This window comes from Martes martes (genome assembly GCF_963455335.1).
Source record: "Martes martes genome assembly, chromosome: 3".
Taxonomy (NCBI): domain Eukaryota; kingdom Metazoa; phylum Chordata; class Mammalia; order Carnivora; family Mustelidae; genus Martes; species Martes martes.
The window spans coordinates 97,202,211-97,225,088 of record NC_137890.1 but is presented as its reverse complement, the minus strand read 5'-3'; the positions used below and the strand labels follow the sequence as shown (position 1 = coordinate 97,225,088).

General features: G+C 32.8%; 1 protein-coding gene across 5 annotated transcripts in view; it reads left to right on the top strand.

The window, feature by feature from the left end:
• DPP10 (dipeptidyl peptidase like 10) overlaps window positions 1-22,878 on the top strand; it is a gene marked incomplete at both ends in the record, with an annotated part of 1,360,615 nt that overhangs the window by 1,267,645 nt on the left and 70,092 nt on the right. For 4 of the 5 annotated variants that reach the window (XM_080799572.1, XM_080799571.1, XM_080799575.1 and 1 more), the window contains 3 exons: window positions 4,796-4,919; window positions 13,086-13,124; window positions 17,692-17,799. In XM_080799572.1, coding sequence (XP_080655698.1) covers window positions 4,796-4,919; window positions 13,086-13,124; window positions 17,692-17,799 — 271 coding nt within the window. The remainder of the gene's footprint in view (window positions 1-4,795; window positions 4,920-13,085; window positions 13,125-17,691; window positions 17,800-22,878) is intronic. The other variant, XM_080799574.1, reaches the window with a different exon arrangement.

The window sequence follows — 22,878 nt, the reverse complement described above, 5'->3', positions numbered from 1 at the left end:
AAGAGCAAGATTTGTTTAGAATTTATAAATCATTTGTTTTGGTCTGTTGATTGTTTATTTGGTTGATTGATTGATTTATAACAACCCATGTTTATAAGTATAATAGAAATATGTCTCCAAGCTAGAATCAGCATTCAGTAGACCTTGCTTAACACCAGATACTAAAACTCTAAGTCAAAGAATGTAAAACAAATTTCAATTCATTTATACGGCTTTAAAAAGAAACTAAAAGGATACCATAACTTGGAGAAAGACATAATTTCCCTTCCTTTTTCTTTCTCACACACTCCTTCATTTTTTCAAAAAATTATTTGTGATTCAGCTAAAGATCCTTTATCAAACAAAATCAGATTATGAATGCAACTTTTCTTCAATAGGAATTCAGCTCATACTCTTATCTTTAATTATTGTCTGTGTTGATTCTTCAGAATGTAGCACAGTAGGAACTCAGATAATGCCCCTTTATGAACATTCCAGACCCATTTGGGAGTTAGATGATTCATCTCATTTTAAGGGAAAGGAACATTTTACAAATTTTTACACTATGAATGTAAGGTATTGTAAGCATTCTGTATCATTATTGGGATTTATAATTAAGATTTTAAAAATACATATTTAAGTTGGGTTATGGACACTGGGGAGGGTATGTGAAATGGTGAGTGCTGTGAAGTGTGTAAGCCTGACGATTTACAGTCCTGTACCCCTGGGGCAAGTAATACATTATATATTAATAAAAATAATAAATTAAAAAGTACATATTTAAATTCTGGTGGAAAGATTTTTTTTAATTCCTTTTTTGGGGGGGGGGCGGTTTGGGGGAGAGAGAATCTTAAGCAGGATCCACCCTAGCACAGAGCTCCACAAGGGGCTCCATCCATCTCATGAGCCTGAAATTTTGACCTGATCAAGAGTCAGAAGTCACCCAGGCGCCCCCTGGTGGAACGATTTTTTTATAGTAATGAAATCATATAGATCTTTGGCATTTGTCTGTTGTTTTGAGGAAGTTATTATACTTTGTATCCAGATATCTCCAGGCTGAAGAGTAATGGTAGCATTTTGTCTTTGGTTTCTCCTTACTCTGTGTCTCTGACATTATTTTATTTGTTTGAAATCTTTCTTTAGTCATCTACCCTTTGTGACCCATTATTAGCATGTATCACTGATGTGACATTGTAATATTACCTGTCACGCTTGATAGAACCATGCTTTTTCTTCCTGTATCATTGAAGTATGCCTAGTTTACAATTTTTTTTCTGCTAAAGAATATTTGTGTCAAAAAAATCAAATTAAGAAATTATTCTATGTTCATGGAAATGCCCTAAATGACCCTTCTTACAAGTAATCCATAGTTACTAACAATGGTCTTTGTAGATCACTAGCTATGGCTTGGTCATACATGCCATTACAATACAGTCATGGGTAGAGATCCTGGATTATCTGGAAGAGAGTGAGCTCAGTGCAACTATATGTATACAAAGATTATGTTATGAACACAGAGTAATGATGGAATAGAAAGCCAGTGAAAACACCGGTGTGACTTCTAACATAGTACCTGTCTGCTAGTAATGCTGGGGCCTCCATTCCACATACCCTTGTAAACAGTTAGATCTTCTGTGCAAGACCACTCAGCTGATTCAAAGGCTTTCTTGAGTGCAGTCCACCTAACCCACTTGTCTCGGTGGCTAAAGAGGGTGAGCTCCTTGCAGACTTCCTGGGTAATCTGGAGCCATCGATACTACGAACAAGCAGGAAAGACAATTATAAGGAGGGGGCAGTTCTGCTAGTCACTGGTTGTGGGACACAAGATCTAATGTGTTCATGACATGGAGTTCCAGGAGGACAGCCACCATCAGCAGCAGGCAGGCCAAGGAGTGTGATTTCTAGGTAAGGGCCTTTCCCTAATCCCTCATTCAGAGGAAGCCTGATTACTTATGAGAAAACTAAGGAGAGCTGCACTTAGGATCCTGGAATAAGCAAAGAAGGAATACAGGATGTGTCTTACTTCTTATGTGTCAAGCTCTATTTTAACTTTCGTTTTAGGTAACCCCAACTCTTTATCATGGAAATTTCAGTGGCTTGAAATTACCCCTGAAAAACCTTATAAATTCAATTTTGAGGGCAACTCTTATCTTTCAGATTATAAATAAGGTCTTTACTAAGATAGTTCACATCATGCTAAATTCTGCTTATAGGCAACTAGATGCATTATGTACAAACACAAAACAATCACATTATTTAATCAAAGAGAAAGATGAGTGGTATAACTATGAATTAATTACTTAAACTTAATTTTACACCTAAATTAGTGTACCCCTTACAAAAAAATCACTTATTCACCAGATTTGCCTTGGTTGTATTTTAGTTGCTTTTCTAATATGAAATCCTTTTTAAAAGTCAATATTTTCCATCATAGATAATAAACATGTGTCAGTGTCTGTGAAGACATTATAAAGATGTTCTTGCAACATTACACTTGAGGGCTACTTTGAAAGGGAAAACACTCAAGATGAATATTTAAATTATGCTTTGTTGTTGCAGTTGTTATTTATTTTAAAAATTATTCATGTTGGTTGTCATCTCATTTGACACAATATGTAATATTACTCGCTTAACTAAGATAAATTCCTGATTGAGTTTGAAAACTTATATCTACCAGTTCTATCTAGATTTTTCTATAAATATAAACTCCTTGATTTTACAGTGTTTGGTCAGTTGTTTACAATAACCAAATTATTTTTTACTTCAATTCTAAACAACATTTATAACAATTAATCAGAAATATGTATTGTCAGAATTCAGGATTTCTTTTCCTGATTGTAGTATCCATTGTCATTTTTCTCCATGATAAATTCTCTAGATAAATCCATTAAAGGTTAATACCTATATTTTCTCCTTTTTAATATTCATACTGCTGAATATGATAATGAATGCAAAATAAATCAGTTTAAACAAAAACACAGTAAAAATGAACTGGATATGATTCTTTGAAGAATCGCAAGGCCCGCTCATTTGGCCAAAGATTAATCCTAAACCAGTAAGTTGCACATGTGATTCAAAGTTGTCTTTGTTAACTATTCAGAGAACTTTCACTGAGTTTCTTGGCATTTTGAAGTGAGACTTAGCTGGTTTTGAAAGCTGTCAGCTGTCTTGGAGAGATTGTTGAAGAAAATATGGCAGGCTTCACTGTATGCTAAGTTTTGCTTGCCCTTCTGCTGGCATCTTCACTTTTTGATGGGCTAACCGGTTTTCTGGCAGAAGCAGTAGCTTTTCAGAAATGTTAGAAATACAAGATTCATGTAGCTAAATGTCTAACCCACAAGTGTCTAAGGACAAGTGATTTATATCACAAAGCTTTTCTACTTATATATGATTTTTTCCTAAGTGACATAAAAACTGGGTGAATTTTTTAAAAGATTTATTTATTTATTTGAGGGAGGGAGGGACAGAGGGAGAGGCTCTTCAAGCCGACTCCCCCCTGAGCAGGGAGGGACAGGGTTCCTGATCTCACCACCCATGAGATTGCTGCCAAGAGTTGGACACTTAACAGACTGAGGCACCCAGGTGCCTCTGGGTGGATTAATTTTAAGACTGTGCTCACAGATGGCACTTTAAATCATCTCATCTGTTCTGAAGCTGGGCAAATATTTTGGAAAGTTTTTTTTCTTTTCATCATAAATTGAATCAGTGTTGACTACTGCATTTTGTCTGTGTGGGTTGAGGGTTTTTTGATACAGTATGTAAATTTCCAATCATAGAATCTACAATGAAAGAAATACATACTAACTATAGGGGAAAATATAAGCTTTCCCAATCTAGAAATAGCCTGAGAACATCATAGGCTCCAGTAATTAGCGTCCTCACTATACGGAAAATTCAGTAGTCCCTCATCTCCATCATTTCAATTCCTTCTTTGTTTTAAACTGTTTCAAATAAAGAAGACTTTAAAAAATTAATATATATATGCATATGTGTGTATATGAACATATAATGAATATGATTGGAACTGGCCCTTGACTCACAACTGAGAAAGATCACACACAAAATAAATAAATAAAAACTAATAGCTCTATCATGCAAGTCCCCATGGGTAAAGTGAAATAACATGGAGATCATGCATAAGAAATAATTATTGGGACGCCTGGGTGGCTCAGTTGGTTAAGCGGCTGCCTTCGGCTCAGGTCATGATCCCAGCGTCCTGGGATCGAGTCCCACATCGGGCTCCTTGCTCGGCGGGGAGCCTGCTTCTCCCTCTGCCTCTGCCTACCACTCTGTCTGCCTGTGCTCGCTCTCTCTCTCTAACAAATAAATAAATTTTAAAAAAATAAAAAAAAATAATTATTAAGTGAAGAATAAGTTTTGTCTTTTAATTGGTGATTTTACTTTTTACAAAAATAAAATGCAGCTTAAAAATTTATGCTTATTACACATGTTAGTGCTAATCAATATACAGTTTAAAAATTATTCATATGTCTATTTTCTTGATTATTTTTATTTTTCCAAGGATTTCCTTTCTGGGATATCATTCACTTTCAGATTTATTCTCAAATTCTTGGTACATCTGCATGTTTATGTAAATGCACATGTGTTTACATACATACACACATATTTGTATTTATGTGGGAGTATTCAGAATAGCAGATGTGTATGTGTACATAAATAGAAATTAATATGATGTGGCATCCTTATAATGCTTCATTTATCCTTGCATATAAAATAACAAGTGTATGTTATTAGTACTATATAGGTTCTTGGGCTCTAAATGTAAATTTTGTTGTTGTTGTTGTTTCCCAACTAGAGAATATTATATCACTATGGTTAAATGGGTAAGCAATACCAAGACGGTGGTCAGATGGTTAAATCGGCCTCAGAACATCTCCATCCTCACAGTCTGTGAGACTACCACTGGCGCCTGCAGTAGAGTGAGTGTAATTTACTTTTCTCTTATGCTTAAAATGAAGTACTTTATGCTATTCTCAAAGGAATATCAGGCAATCCATTGTACAAAGACCAATATTTAACTTCCAGAGGTAGTTGGGAAAGAGTCATTCTATTAGAAGTATGTACTTTAATCCATAAATCATCCAAACTCTGAAGTGAGAGAGATGGGTGATAAGCAAAAGAGAAAAAAAAAAAAAAGACCAAACTGTTAAAAAAAAAAAAAGAATTATTTTATAGTATAAAGTGGAATCTAAACCACATTAGTTTAATTCTCAAATACATCTTTTTCTTCATATTTTGAGTTTGATTAACTTAGGAATGTGGAATGTTTTTCCTGTCTTCTTCAATCACATTCCAATAATTCCATCTTTTTTTGGTAGTTCAGATTAGTTTTCTAAAATAATGAACAGTGTCTCTTTTTTAAAATTAAATAAGAAGAGTAAAAAAAAAAAAACTGGTCCTTGAACCATTGTGTTTTGAAAGCAGGTTGTATTTCTATTTCTATAATCGGTTTTTATAAGCTCAGCAATAAATCCTATATGTAATTCTTAAAGTTCTTAACTGAGGGTATACTGTAATTGTTATTGTGTATATGCCTGTATTGGTGGGTAGTAAAGTATTCCCAGTTACTTAACAACAGAATTTTCAAACTTCTATTTCTGGGCAGGATGGAGTAAATTTTGCCAGCCTAGCCTCTCTGCTGTAGTTAACTATAAACCTATGTAAAATGAATTAAACAACTACTCTCAGATACTGGACAATAGCAGGATCAGAACATAAAAAGTGAAATAATGTAAACATATAAGATAAGCCTAGCTTCCTGTAGGGCACACACACAGTGCAAGCTAATGGAGTCCTAGAAAAGCACAGTGGTATCACTGATCCAAGCTGGCAGGGAAAATCAGTTTGAGGCTCTCGTGGTTGCTGAAATTTGCAGGATAAGTACCACAAGATTTGGAGCTATAGAAAGAAGAGCTCCAGCAATCTATGTAAAGGACCTCTTAGGACTTTAGCTCTTAAAATTAAAAAAAAAAAAAAAAAAGAAAAAAAAAAAGACTTTAGCTCAATGCCTAACTGTGCAAGTACAGGACATACTTCACAGACAGAGAAGCAAATAGAGAATCTGCAGGTTTCGTAATGCTTGGAGACTTTGGAGTGCTGAACAGCAAAAAATAGAGCACTCTCACTGAAAACCCTTTGCATTCAACTCACAGCCCAGAAAGAAAAATGCATTAGGAATAAGGCTGTTCTATACTCTTTACAGTAAACCTTTCTATCAAGCTGGAAAGGAACAAGTACATGCCTATAAATTAACTGTCTTCCTAGAACAAAGTTTACTCTTTTAAATGGAGAATTAAAATTTAAAATATCAATTACACAATCAAAACATACTATACATGTAGAAAAATAGAAAATGTAACCTGCCTACCTCCCTTCAAAAATAGTTATAAGAAAAAAAAATAGTTATAAGAGCAGACTTACACAGAATAGAGATGTTAGAATTAACAGGTACAGAATTTTTTTAAAGCTGTTTGAAAGATTCTTGGCAAATTAAAGGGTGGCCCTAATTTATAAATAGATGAGATATTTCAGTAGGGAAACAAGACTACAAAATACAAAACAATGGAATTTTAGGAACTAAAGAGAACAGTATCTGAAATGAAAAAATTGTCTGGATGGATTAAACACAAATTGGACATTGTTGTAGTCAGGGAAATAGAAACAATCCAAACTGAAGTCTGGAGGGAAAAATGACTGAGTAAAAAAAAAAAAAAAAAAAAAAAGGAACAAAGCCTCAGCTACATATGGAATAATTTGAGCAGTTGTATATGAGGGATGCAATACACACAGAAGGCGAGGTTTGAGATGTTGGGGCAGAAAAACAAAAAAAGAAATAATAACTTAAAATATCCCAAATTTGAAGAAAAACCATCAACCCATGTATCTAAGTTAGCAAATCCCAAACAGAATAAAAACAAAGAAAATAAATAGGCACATAACACTCAAATTATTGTAAACCAAAGATTATGAGAAAAGTTTCAAAAGAGCCTGAGAGAAAAATATGTTACATATGGAGGAATAGAATGATGAAAATTACTGCCTCTCTCATATCAGAAATGATAGAAGCCAGAAAGCAATGGAATACATTTTTAAAGAAGTGAAAGAAAAACAGTTTAAACCAAAAGTTTGTATACTCTGAAAGTATCTTTCAAAAATGAAGACAGACATATTCAGATAAATAAGATCTGAGATAATTTATCACAAGTAGATCTGCTTAAGTAACATGAAATGAAGTTATTCAGTCTGAAAGAAATAGCATCAAATGAAACCTCAAATTTAAATGAAGGAAGGAAAGGTGCTCCAAATGACAAACATATGAATAAAATAAAATAAAAATATTTTCTAGTTTTTATTTTTTCTAAAAGTTAATGGATAACTTAAGTAAATCAAAACTGTCAAACTAAAAGTCTTGTGTACTGTGAAAGAAACAGTCGACTAAAGACTTAGTATCAAAAAAATACTAAGACTTAGTATTCATATTTTTTCCTGTGGAATGGAAGAACATGTTTGCAAATCATGTATCTGATAAGGGGTTAATATCTAAAGTATTTTTAAAATATCTCCTTCAACTGGATAGCAAAATAAAACAAAAACAAACAAAACAAAACCCCCAATAATCTAATTTAAAAATGGGCAAAGGACCTGAATAGACATTTTTCCAAAAATATGAAAAGGTGTTCAACATCACTAATTATTAGGGAAATGCAAATCAAAACCTCAATGAATTAATCACCTCATGCCTGTTAGGATGGGTAGTATCAAAAAAGACCAGAGATAATTGCTGGTGAGGAAGTGGAGCAAAGGAAACCCTGTGCTCTGTGGTAAGAATTTATATTGGTACAGTCACTATGGAAAACAGTATGGCAGATCCTCAAAAAAATTAAAAATAAAACTTCCATATGATCCAACAAATCAGATTCTGGGTATGTATCTGAAGGAAATAAAATCACTGTCCAAAGATATATTTGCAAGCCCATGTTTGTTGCAGCGCATTATTTACAATAGCCAGGACAGGGGGAAAACAAAACAAGTGTCCATCAATGGATGGATGGATGAAGAAAATCACACACACACACACACACACACACACACACACACACTAGAATACTGTTTAGCCATAAAAAAGAAAGAAATCCTGTTATTTGTGACAATAGGGGAGGAACCTTGAGGGCATTTATTGTAAGTGAAGTAAAGACAAATACTGTATGATCTTGCTTATATATGGAATAAAAAATAAAAACAGAAAAAGATTAGTGTTTGTAAGGGGTGAGGGTGGGGAAATTGAGTGAAGGTGGTTAAAAGGTACAAACTTCCAGTTACAAGATAAATAACTTCTGGGGATGTAATGTATGACATGATGACTATAGTTAACAATACTTCATTGTATATTTGAAAGTTGCTAAGACAGTAAACCTAAAATGTCCCCATCATAAAGAAAAAAATATAGTTACTTGGGGTAATGGATGTTAACTAAACTTGCAGTAATCATTTCATAATATATACATGTATCAAATCATTATGTTGTACACCCTGAACTTATATAACGTTATATGTCAATTATATTTCAGTAAAACTGGAAAAAAAAGGAATACGTTTTACATTTCTACAATTTCCAGAAAGTGGAGAAGGAAACTTTTCAACTCATCTTATAAGCATAGCATTATCCTATTACCAAATCAAGGCAAGGACTTTATGAGAACAATTTAGACCAATACATCTCATGCACATGTGTACAAAAAATTCCTTAAACATATTGATATATCATCTATGGCAATATAGAGAAGAGTGCATTATGACTAAATGGGGTTTATTTTGGTAACTTATGATTGGTTTAATACTGAAAACCAATCAATGTTACTCATTATTTTAACAGAAAAAAAAAACAAGTATCTCAGTAGATGAAAAATAAAAAGCAGTTGACAAAACTTAATATTTACTCATGATAACCTTCAATATAAATGAATAGAAAAATATCCTTAATTTGATAAAGAATACCCAGAAAATACCTCAAAGTTATACTCTGTGGTAAAACACTTTCCTTACCTTCATGTCATCAATAGGGTAAAGATATACATTCTCACTGTAGTGTGGAAACTTCATTAGAGACTCTAACCAGAATAACTTGGCAAGGGATAAATATCATGATGATTGGTAAGAAGGAAATAAAATTCTCTTTATTTGTAGATGTTATTATTACATAAATAAAAAGTAAGAAATCAGCAAAAACAAAAACAAACCCGCCCAAAAAACACAAAAAAATCCACCCTAGAATGGGTCACAATTCACAAGTCAGTGTACCAACTTAAATTGTTAAATTTCCTGATTTTTATTTTACTGTAAAAAGCATGTATGTATACAGGATACTATAAATTTCTTAAGAAATGCTTACTGAATTATTTAGGAGTAAAGGGATATTATGCCTCAAAACTTCTATCAAATTATTTAGAAAAAAAAGTATGTTTCTAACAACTTTTAATTGATTTTGAAAAAAAATGCTTTTCCCTTTCTTCAAATGGTTTTGTTTCTATATCGAGAGATATAATAATAAAGCAAATGGAACAAAATATAAATAAATGAGGAATATGTCTAAAGGCTATGCAGGTGTTTCTTGAACTAATCTTTTAGAACAAAATGTGTTCCTATATACTCATAATATTACAATGAAAAATAAAAATGACACTAAAATTTTTAAAACATTAAATACATAAGGATAAATTTAACAAATAGTGTGCAAAATCCCCATATTGAAAACTACAACATTTTTGACACACATTAAGAAAGACCTGAATAAATAGAAGCTATACCACATGCTGGACTTGAAAGGCTGAATATTACAGGTGGTATTCTACTCGGAGTGAATTAACTGTAGTTTCAATACAACACGAATTCCCAGAAGAATTGGGAATTTCTGTAGAAACAGCCTGATTCTAAATGAATATGGCAGTGCAAAAGACCTGATGATTAAACCTTGTTAAAAAAAAAAATGTTGGAGAAGTTGCACTACTGGATCTCAAGAATAACTAGAGAACAACAGAAACTGAGGGACTGAGGGACTGTGGTGGAGGCATAAGGACACACAACTAGATCAACGAACTAATAGACCTTGCAGACATAGATCCATATTTATATGATCAACCGATTTTTAACAGAGGTGCCAAGACAATAAAAGGGGGAAAGATGGTGTTCGAACAGTCAAGAACTGAATGAAAAATACAGTGGTCTTTGACATCTATCACATACCATAATCTAAAATTAAATTGAGATAAACTGCTATTCTAAAGCTAAGAGATGATACTGTCAATCTTTCAGATAAAAATATGGGATATAAATTTGCTATATTGAATAGGCAAAAAGTCATTAAGCATAAAAGAAAAAATAATACAATAGACATCGTCAAAATCAGAAACTTCTCACCAAGACACTGTTAAGAAACAGCTAAAAAATGAACAGCTAAAAATTGTTGCAAAAAATAATTTGCTAAATGTGTATCTAACAAAAAAAATATACATCTCAATCATGAAAAGACAACCCAATAAAAAGGGAAAACGTGAAGAGAAGTGCATAAGGAAGTAATAAATGCATGATAAAGTATTCAACATTAGACATTAGGAAAACATAGATTAAATCATAATGAGATAATAGTTAGCTAGTTTAAAAAATGATTTTGCAGTTTCAAGTTAAACATACACATATAAAACATATATATATTATAATGTATATTACATATATATGTGTGTGTATAGATAGATAGATATAGATATACTCCATACTCCAGTAACTCCATTCTTAGATATTTGGAAAAGAAACAATACCTGTGTCCACCAAGGATTTGTTAAAAAAAAATCTTTAGAGAAGCTTAATTTACAGTAGCTAAAAATTAGAAACTATCTAATTATCTATTAACAAGGAATGAATAAACAAAATGAGCCATATCTATACAACAGAATTCTGTTAAGCAATTTAAAAAGAAACAGAATACTGATATGCCCAGCAATATGAGTGCATCTCAGAAACACCATGTGAAAGAAGTCCCACTCAAAAGAGTACATAATACATAATTTCAATTATCTGAACTTCTAAAATAGGCAAGACTCATCTATGGGGAACAATTTCAGAGGAGTGACTGCCTTTTTGGAACCTCTGGGAAGGGGCATGAGAGAACGTGTGAGGAAATGTAAAGATCTTATATCTTGATGAGATATAAATATATCTGTCAAAACTCATCACATTTTAGAGCTGTATATATCACTATATACAAATTATACTCCAATATTAAAACATAGTTTTTAAATGGTCTATAAAAGGGAACGGGGGAAGAAATTTGTCTTTGATTGGAGTGGTGAGCATGGATGTGGAGATAAAGTTGATGAGTCAGCCATTTACTTACTGGATTTGACTAATGCTCTTTATGTTTAGCTTGTATTTATTAGAAAATTTATTTCAGTCTCATCTTTCATCTGATAGGTTGGCTAGTATTTCACCACTTATTTGTTAAAGTATTCTGACCGGTTTCTTATTCAGCTGGTAATAAATTACTTAGAAATTGGCATGTATATATTCTAGTCAGAGAAAGCCTGTCATCTTTCCTATATAATGATAATCTGTATAGGTAATGGCAAGAATGTATCAAAATGCTTCAGCAGAAAATAGATATAGGAACCCTGTCATATTATTGATTTGGTACCTTATTGATATTGTTATATTTCTAATATATTTCTAATCTATTTATGGACTTAAAGAAGAGTTTACTTTCTACCGTAATTGAAATAATAAGACAAGTAAATGCAAATGCATGTGAAACTTTGGACTTCCAGGGATTCTAGCAAAACTTAGTAATATTAATGAAAAGTAACACCAATATATTTTCTTGTGTGTCTGTGTTTCATATTTACCAAGGATGGTTATTGCAGAGATGCAAATAGAAAAATCAAGGAATAATTTAGTTAGATGTTTTCTTGATATCTATATGTAAAAAAGTCTAGTGAAATAAACAAAAATAGAAACAGGCCCTGAAAAGAAAAAGTGTTTGATTATAATGTATTGATATGGCTTTAAAAGAGGATACTGGTAAAAAAAAAAAAAAAAAAACCTATAAATAATAAGTTTAAAATATATATTTTTTTTTGCATAGAGATAAGATTTATAATATATTGTAATTTAATTTTAATTTAATTTAATTTTTCATTTAAATATTTTTTTAAAAGATTTTACTTATTTATTTGACAGGCAGAGATCACAAGTAGGCAGAGAGGCAGGCAGATAGAGAGAGAGGTGGAAGCAGGCTCCCTGCTCAACAGAGAGCCCTTGCGGGGCTCCGTCTCAGGACCCCGGGATCATGACCTGAGCCAAAAGCAGAAGCTTTAACCCACTGAGCCACCCAGGTGCCCCTCATTTAAATATTTTTTATTACAGACTCATTTTTTAAAGTACAAGATTTTCCTAAGTTCCTGTATGTAATCAGTACTAGTAAAATTTATTGTATCTGTACATATTTAACTTGAGATTAAATTCATCTCATTTTGCTTTGTGAAATATGATCTTGGTTCTGATCATTTATAAGATTACTTTAATGGAACATAAAATTTTGTCCTTTCAAATGTTTAATTGTTTTTCCTTAAGAAAAGAAAATGACTATGATGGAGAGTGGATTGAATGTTGAAAGAACATCTACCTTTTCATTTTATTCCTGGCTGTTTGCCCAGTTCTTTTGAAGGACTTAATAATTTTGTTTCCCAATGATGCCTAGAGGTGAAAAGAGACAGTGCCTGGTGGTTCAAAACAGTTTGAATGAGGTAATCAAACAGCACTGGAAAATGATCTTCTGTCCCTGGTGACATACTACTGGGTATTCTAAAGGAGTTCACCAAAGGAAAGATTTTATAATTAAATTATCATTTAATCCCAATTCTGTACTTATTTATTCAGTTGAAATCAGTAGTGACAATGGGGATGTCTCATGGTATTTCATGAGTTGAAGAGAAAAGAAAATGCCTAAAGGATTATGTGTTAAAAAAAAAAAAGTTACATTGATGCATGCTCATTTTGGTGTTTAGAAAAGCTTCATGGAGTTCATTGTTTCTTTTCAGAAATATGAGATGACATCAGATACTTGGCTCTCCAAACAGGTATGGCATAGGACGTTGCTTTATGTCACATTTTGGCAGTTGTGCTCATTCTACTCACCTGTTTGCTGTGTAAGAACTTTCTCTCAAAAGTTAACTCAGTGTTACAACTTTAAGTCTTTGCCATGTTTGAGTCTCTTCCATGAAAATACTTATGACTTATCTTTTCTACGACATAATTTATAAAAAGGCTAATTCTGTTCTCTTTAGAGCATAAGTTGCAGAATAACTACTAGGATCCGTTTTTCAGTATCATTCATATAAGTAAACTTTTGTGTAGATGAAAAGAGGAAAAAGTTGTGACCCATTAAAGCTGGAAACCATCAGCATTGCTCAAATTGCCCAGAAAACTGGCCAGACCTCCACATAAATTGTTTATATGGAGATTATTTAGATGAATGCTTCTTTCTGTAGATATATCCTAGCTCCTGATGCTAGTTTATAACATAAATGAGGCTGGAATCCAGATCACAATAGAGTAACTACCAAATGTCTCCACAACATTGGCTTACACTGGACGTTTCAGAAGGAAACACAAGTAGATTATCTGAATATGGCTGAACCCATTTTACTAGTAACTCCATCACTATCTTTTGCAAAGGGAAGTGTTGTGTTTGGCTTGTTTTTGATTTGTTTTGTTCTTCACAGCAATCTTTTATTTTATAGTCTCTCCTAAAGTGTCATAGATATCTATAGTTTCAATTACCACCATGTATTGAGACCTCTAAATGTACAGCCTGGGCAGCTCATATCGCTGAGTTCTAAAACATCTGAATTCAAGCTTGGCATCTTCTCCTAAATGTATAAAAGTAGTTGCATACTCCACAGGTCCACACTGAACATACGTTAGTCTTATGTACTCTTCTTATCCTAGAAGTCAAGGACATAATTACCCATCCAGCTATTAAAATCAGAAACCTAGCAGTCATTTTTAAGCTTTTCTTATCCTTTTCTGCATATTATTAGACTATTATTCTGTATATTATTCTTCACCACGTTCTTCAGTTTCACATTCAAAGATCTCAAGTCAATTTACTTTTTGCCGCTTCACAAACAGCATCCAGGATCAAACTAGGAAGTACGGTTCCTCTTTCTCTTCTGACTGCGCTCAACCCCTCAGGTGCATGCCAGTCTCTTCACACTGCAGGCTGCCGGAGGGACCATTACAAAGTGTGTACTTGGTTGCCCCTACCCATATCACTCTCACAACTGAAACTGAAATTTTTGTCAGTTCCTTCTCCATTCTAGGCACATGAGCTCTCATATTCACAAGGTCTTTGTAGGAGCCTGCCTTCTAAATGGAATTCTCTCAACCACTTTCTTTGGTGAAGGCTGCTTCTTTTTCAAACCTCAGCTTAAATCACCTACTTATAAAATCATCTCCCTCTAACCACCATATCAATAATTTTTTTAAGTCAAGTGTAATCTTTTTGTAATACTTGAACAGTTATTTCTATATTGTTTTCCTAAGTTCAGAAGGGCAGGAGGAATATTCATTTTTTGTTTCCCATTGTAAACTAAATGCCTTAATATGAGTTATAACAAAATCTCCATAAATACTTGCTGAATAAAGAAAGAAAAAGTAAGAAGGACTGTGGATAAGCTAAACCTTTTCTCATTTGAAGCATAAGCACACTGAATCTACTAATAGATAAATAAGTAGATGTTACTGTGAACTACTTAATCTTAATGAAATTGGGGGAAAAAAACCCAACTTTGATCTTTTAGTCAGTAATGGATTTTCTTAAGTTAGATACTGAGAATAAAAACAATGACAAGCTATAACATAATGAATATTGATGTATTCGGAACTATCCTGCATTATTGAACCATTTTACTCTCATTTTTATTTTCAGTGACACTCATAGTAGTGTAACATGCATCAACATAATGCATGCTCTTTTGGAATTATGTTATCTACATTTTAAATCCCAAATTTATGAATATTTAATATAAACTTTTCTTAAAGCAAAGAAACTAGTTATCAATTATTCAGTAAAAAAAAAATGTAGGTGGTAGTTTGTCACAGTTGAGTTTTTCTCTAGAAGCTCTTAGAGAATTTTATAAAATATTTAGAATTTGATGAAATATAAAATATGAGAATGGTGGTAGTAATTAGATGAAGCAAATTTCTAAGACAATTAGAAACTTAATGTAATCATCATATGCTCACTTTCTGGATGGTAGGAAGAACAGAGAAGAAGTAGGCATATTTGGCCTTTCAGGAGACTTGTGATAACCTATCTACAAAATTTTTGGCTAAGAGATAGAATTTGGTAACCCCAATTCATTGCCCTGTGCGTCATAAACACTGACTTGGTTGCAGTCATGAAAGTGGACAGTGCAGTTGGCTCCACTTCCATTACTGGATTCTAGGAAAAGGCTGGCATAGAGCTCTATTTATATGCAGATATTGCCTAGTGGTGAAGGTTATTAAGCCCAGCAGTGCATTTGAGAATATAGTCCCCATCTGCTCCTTCATTGAGCCATTTATAAGGTACTAGAATTTGAAGGGGATGGGTGCACAAATACAAAAAGAAGAATGCCCAGATATCCCTGTACCTTTAAAAAGATAATGTATTTTTGAAGCAACAAGGGGACAGTGTTGAATAGGTGAGGAGCTGATAGTTTGGAACAAATGTGGATAGAGTGATATATAACAAACATGTTTGCCTGTTGTACACATGCATTCATCTATCCAGTTATGAGTTGGACACCCACTGGGTCCTAGGCAATAGAGCTAAAAAGATAAAATTGCCAACTTAGTTAAATTATTACTTGACTAGTGAAGGAAGCCAACCATATAATAGAATGCATTGAATGCCATGATAGAGATGAATATGGGGTAATTGTTAGAATCGAGGAAAGATTTCCTAACTATAAGATACTGTCTAACTAGGAAAATTTGGAAATGGTTTCTGTTCCTTGAATTGAAGGAAAAAATAAAAAGAGTAAGATTCAGCATAAAGGAAAACAGAAAGGTTGTTCCAGAAAGAAAAAGCTTCACGTGCAAAGGCCAAGAGAGAGATCCCAGAGGGCAAGAGATGGAACCTACAGAATTATTGACTCTGTCATAACTGAAAGATGTCAGGTATCTTGTCAGTATTTATTATATGCCTAGCAATGCATTGTCTTCGTCCTTGAGTTGTGTATTACTTCAGTTTAAAATTTTACATATATCATTTTATATTTTCCTGAGTATCCATGAAGTAGACAAGGAAAATATTATCCTTCTATTTCTATCAAGGGATGATCTGACTAATGAAACTAAAATCAGACTCTTGATTTTATTAAAAACAGTCATTAATTTATTCATTAAGTAAGTAAGTATTAAGCACAATTTATGTGACAGTCATTGTCTAGGTGCTGGAGATAGAGCAGCGAGAATACAAGGTTCCACCCTCATGGAGCTTACATTCCAGAGGAACACTGCCTACTTGCCTATCCACCTGCCCACCTGCATGCATACACACATTTACCCCCTCCAAAAAAATGCATACCTGCCTGAAGTATAGTATGATAGATGCTTTTAGGTGTTAAGGAAAGAAACAGGAAGTAGGTAAAAGGGGATGAGGGATTCACATAGAGGTGGATGATCTTGCTTTCAAGAGCTCCCTCTACAGGGGTAAATGGGAAGTACCTCACTGATAAGGCGACAAAGAGGCAAGATATGAAAGAGATAAAAAGAAAGAACCAGACAAAGGGAATAAAAAGTGCAGAGGCCATGGAGCTGGAGCATGCAAGATAAGGAAACAGGAGAACCAAAGGAGAGGAGATCAGAAAGAGAGTGGAGGGCCAGATCACCTGAAAGAAGTTGGGGGCCACTTTAAAAACCCGTAAAAGAAACCAACCATACCAAAGTCTTTCTTTTACCATGTGTATAATCACTTTCACTAATCCGCTAGGAAAGAATGCAGTGCTCTGTCAGGCAAATCCATTTTCTTAATGTTTTCCCTGGAGGAGAAGGAAAGCAATCTATATGTATAGCTTCCATCATTTAATTTTCAGAAAATAATTCTATTGATTTAACATGCCACTAGAGTTTAATTAAAAAATCATCAAATGGGCATTTGTGTTTGTGTATTTTTGGAGGGGTGAACAGTGAAGATGAGAAGTTTGAATTAAATGATTTTCAGTGGATTCCTTCCAGTTTTGCAGCCTTTTAGTTCTGTGTTTTCATAAATTTATATATACAGCAAGTTCAAGTAACCAGAGTTGCTGAGTGAAATATTTCAGAAAAAATATATTAGATAATGTATGTTTTTTGTAAACCATTCATTAAAGAGTTTTTTATGGTAGTACAAATGAAAGAGAAAGGGGAATGATGAAGAGTAAGGTAGAGAGGAATGGAAAGTTACTGTTCAATGGGCACAGTTTCTAGTTAGGAAAAATGAAAAATTTCTGAAGCTAGATGGTGGTGGTGCATTCACATTTTTTTTAGAGATAATTTTTAGAGCTAACTTGACCTTTTCAAAAACTAATTCTAAATAAAAAATGGTGTGACCCATTAGCAATGGTTGGCAGCACAAAGCACAATCTTGAGATCGTTATATGCACTTTTGTGTTTTAGAATGAGGAGCCGGTTTTTTCTAGAGATGGCAGCAAATTCTTTATGACAGTTCCTGTGAAGCAAGGGGGCCGTGGAGAATTTCACCATATAGCAATGTTTCTTGTTCAGGTAAGTGCTGGCTTCTTTCATTTGGTGTCATTGCTGTCCTGCTCACACGAAGGTACGATTCCTGTGGCATATTTTTTTTTTTAAGATTTTATTTATTTATTTGACAGAGAGAGATCACAAGGAGGCAGAGAGGCAGGCAGAGAGAGAGGAGGAAACAGGCTCCCTGCTGGGCAGAGAGCCCGATGGAGGGCTCGATTCCAGGACCCTGGGATCATGACCCGAACCGAAGGCAGAGGCTTTAACACACTGAGCCACCCAGGCGCCCCTCCTGTGGCATATTCTGAACCTACAGTTAATGCCTATGAAGTCCAGCCATATATTTAACCCAAGGACTGTGTTTTAGGAAAAGGATCCCCCTCCATAGCTATAAATTCGAATTGTACCTTCCCACAAAACAGTCTGAACACTCAGTAGAATTTTGTGAGTCACACATGTATGCTAAGAGGTGAGGGCCTTGGGATATAGAATTGAATACATGAAAATTACCCACCACCTATTTTCATAGACTTTAGGCCAAACTAGAGAAAATTTTTCATTCAACAAATATATATTCCTTATTTTGTACAAGAAGTATTTTCAAGGTAATATGAATATTTTAAATACTTGAAACAAACTAAATGTCCATCAAAAAGTTGAACAATTGAATACATTATTGTATATACAAGGCAATACAATGCACATTCGAAAAACCAGGATAAAGACACAGAGTCTGTGCTATAGTTCTGTAGACTTTCTGATAAAAAGGAAAGGCTTTAAATTTCAAATGAGTTAAGAGTGAATAGTTTATACAGTTTTATCCAATTATTGAAAAATTAGAGAATTCAGAAATGGTTGAAATAAGACAAGGTTAATGAGTCAATCTGAATGTAATGGTCAATAACAAATATTCAGGAGAACTAGTTTCCTTCAAAATCAAATTAATAAACATCTCAGTCACAGGTAAAAGAAAATTTATAAAGGTAAAACTTTGTGGCTAAATTGGAATCCTCTTGGAGAGTTTACAAACTAGCCAAGAATCAACTTCATACTTAGAAAATATAGGGTAAATATACATATGCCAAAGGATCCCTAAACAACCTGGTTACTTTTATGTCATTAGAGCCTTCAAGCCTTGTGCATATTCTCAAACTTTTATCACTATCTACATACATATTTACATTCAGCAACTCAGTGCCTTGAATTCTCAAAATCTTGTGTTAGTAGTTTAAATTTAACACTTGTCTAAGCTCTGTACCTATTAAAATAATTGTCATGATTTTAATTTTAATGAAAGCTGAAAAAATAATTTGGAATATGTATAATTTCCACAATAGAGATGTAGATTAATTTTATAGTGTATCATTAAGTTGGAAAAACAGGTTATAGACTAATATATAATGTGATCTCATTTATATCCTAAATAAATGTATCTATTTATATGTGCATAAACTTTGACAATTTTATATCTAGTAAAATGATTATATCAGATAGGACTAAGGGAACTCTTTTTTTTTTTTCCTTTTTTTTTTAAATGTGAACTGGAGGAACCTTCACTAGCAAATTGTTCTACCTGATTAATCTCTAGCTAGCTAATAGTAAACTTTGTTATCATAAATACTATGAAGATATTTTGGCCAAAAATAATGAACCACAGTTTCCAAATCTTAAAATTGACTGTGACATTTTATTAAATTTTTAAACTCCAGTATTTTATATTCAAGAAATTGTATGAGAACCCAGGTGGTCAAAATTACATAAAAATTGTAAATATTTATAAGACAGGGAAAGAAGGATAAGGAAAGATGTGTAATACATCTTTATATATACAATTCCAAGAAGACAATCTATTCAACAAATTGAGAAGACAAAGAGTGTCTTTTAAAAAGTGTTGGATTGAGAGGGAATGGAGGTGCTGATGCTGGCATGTAGGAACTGAGATATTTATGAACCTAACAGAAGTTCCTTTATAAGCCTTAGGAAGAAATACCTTCTGCCCCCTATCAAATGATCCTGACATGCAGGCTAATGCATTATTTCTGAAATGTTCAAAACAACTTCATAGAGCAGATGTATTTACTTTGTTCCTCTTCTATATGAAGATTGTAACAAAGCTTTCATTGAAGTAGAAAATATTTTGATCTATTCTGGTTGCAGTTCAGGGAATCCGTGGCTTGCTTCACTGAGAAATAAACATGACTGCATGATTATTTATGGATATTTTGGCAATGTGGATGAAATTAATCTACTTTGTTAATGAGTTAAGAGGTCAGTGGTTAGACAACTGTAAGTTATGCCTAAGTCTACACACTCACCCAGTCTTAGTAAATAGTTTGAATTCCTTTGCCTCAGTTTTTTAAATAGCTTACAAAAAAGCTCCTTTATTAATCTTTTATGATTACCATTCTGACACATATATATGCTATAAAGACTTCTACAATTCTAAATTGAATTAACTGAACTAATTTAAAATCAAACACAATTTCATCACCCCACACTCTCACACTATACATCAATTGGTATATGTATTTTAATTCCTTTTAACATTAAAAAAATATTTGATTTCCCTTAAATATTGCATTCAAAGCTCATACATATATTTTTGTATTTAAAGAAAAATTTATAAGCATTTTCACATCACTAGTATGTTAATATTTAATGTTATTCTTAAGTATGGTTTTAATAGCTGTTCAACATTCTGCCAAATAGATTCACTCTACTGTTTTTAAATGAATCAATTTTAATCATCATTAAAATTACTCTAATTTTGATACTAGAAATTATTCAGAGATAAACATTCTTACACATAAATACTTATTTGTGATTATTACCACAAAAATATATTTTAAGATATCAAAAGATACCTAGGCAAAGCATATGTGTACATACGTATTTGTTTAGGTTTTGATACTCAGTTCCAAATTGGCTGTCCCAAAATAGTATAATAATTTATAGTCTTAAACAGTAATGCATACTAGCATTGATGACTTTTTACCCTCTCTTTCTTCCCTTGACATACTGACAGTGAGAACTGACAGGAACAGCCAACAGTCAGGATGACTACCCTTGCAGTATTTGATACTTAGCTATATTTGAGAGCTTCCTCAGTGACTGAAAATATATTTATCTGTTGAAGTATCTTACTAAATGAAACTAGTAAATTTTTGCAAACATTTTTCTCTCCTTCACAAGTAGGTAGATAAAAACTATTAACTGGAGATCAGGCTATAAAATTAGTCTTTGAGGCCACTTCATTATAAAGGGTGATGGTGGTCATTACAAATATTTTCGTGTTCTTTTTTTCTCATTTACAGAGGTGATTGATCTTTACTAAAGTCATTTTAAAAAATAAAAGTAGAAAGAATTTATGTAGTTTCCTCATTTTAGACAAGATTATAATTTTATATAAACTATAGTATTTCATTCTCATATTTTAAATTCTAATTATAAAGCATACTTTTCCCCTAATGCTACATAATTTTGAAAAACAATTCTTTAGAAGATTAATATTTAGTTAACTGTACATAGATACTTAACTAGTATTTGTAATTTGCTGTAATTATATGTCACTATACAAAAAGCTACTTTATATTATGGATTATTTATTTAGTTTTGATTAACAGAACTGGAATTCCTGTATGAAAAGTAAAATATTTCTATTATTTCTCTTTCTATGTATATATATAGTGCATATAGTGTATATATATTCTATGTATATATATAGAATATATATGAGTTTAGAAATATATACTAATACATAGATCTATATACATACATTATTACTTTTATTTCTACATTTCTTTCAGTATGAATATGTGATAGTAGAATTTCTCTACTTTTTTAAGTGTTAATGAAAATAAAAACTGGCTCCTCCAAAAATCTATATAGTTAAAGTAATTGTTCTTTTGAGTAGAATATGCAGTATGCAATATTAATATCAATTTATGTATTTCCTGAACCAAAAAGTGATGCAGAACTTCTTTACCTCAGACCATTAAACTTGTGCCTGCTTCAGAAATGTTCCCCTTCCTCATCCCTCCACAGTATTCCTTACAGAGGCCTTTAGCTTCTGAGTTGCCCTATCTGGAACTCTAATATCCCATACCCTGTAATGCAGGCTGCAGTTAAGTAAAAGGTTTCTGTCAAAGACATGGCTACCTTTTTCTCTCAAATATGGAGTAAGCAGAGTTTCAATCATGTTAAGTGGTTTAAATTCATAAACATAAGGAATTGCCCTGTCATCTTCCTAAATTGTGTTAAATGAAAAATTACATATGTTGGTGAATCCATTCTCTTTCTCTTTGCAGCAACAGAAAGTTTTGCTCATGAGAGCTGATGATTTCACTTGGAACAAATTTAAATGCCATTATTCATTACAAATAACTGCAGAAAATGGCATGCCCCCAATTCACAATTCTATCACCTAATCAACCCAATAAATTTTTTTCATTAAATTTCACTACTGCGTCTGATTAGGACATTGTCTGAAAACAATTAGCTCACCTCATGTGATAAATAGACAGTAAATTAAAGCACACTATTTTTAAGCACCACAATATTTCACTTATTTAGAAGCTGTAGAAGTTCAACAGAATTTAATATAAGAAATTAAAATGAGCAGTGTGTAATCAGGTAAAAAGCACATGCATTATTAAAATTTACTGATACTAATATCTTTCAAATTTTTAAATAGAAATACAAGATTAATATTTAATTTTTCTGAGTAAGAAAAAAATCTATACCAATTTGAGGGGACGTGTCTGATGTCTAATGGTGTCTGATGTCATCTGCATCCTAGATTGTCACCACTCTAGTGAAGGAAATAATTAGTTCTATTGCTATTTATTCTAAAATTAAAAGTGAAATATGAGTTTAATTTAAAGGCCATGTTGCCCTTGTCAAAAGTCCACTGTGCTTTCATATCCATAATCATTTTTTTCTGTTCTACCAACTTAATAATATAGAGACCATGGTTGCATGGGAAGAACTGTGCACCAAAAATGATTATTATTTTCTGCTTTGTTAAATTTTCTTGGCCACAAATGCTTGTCTTTTGAAGGTGGATTGAAAACACATACAGACACCTTGCTCGTGAAATCTAGT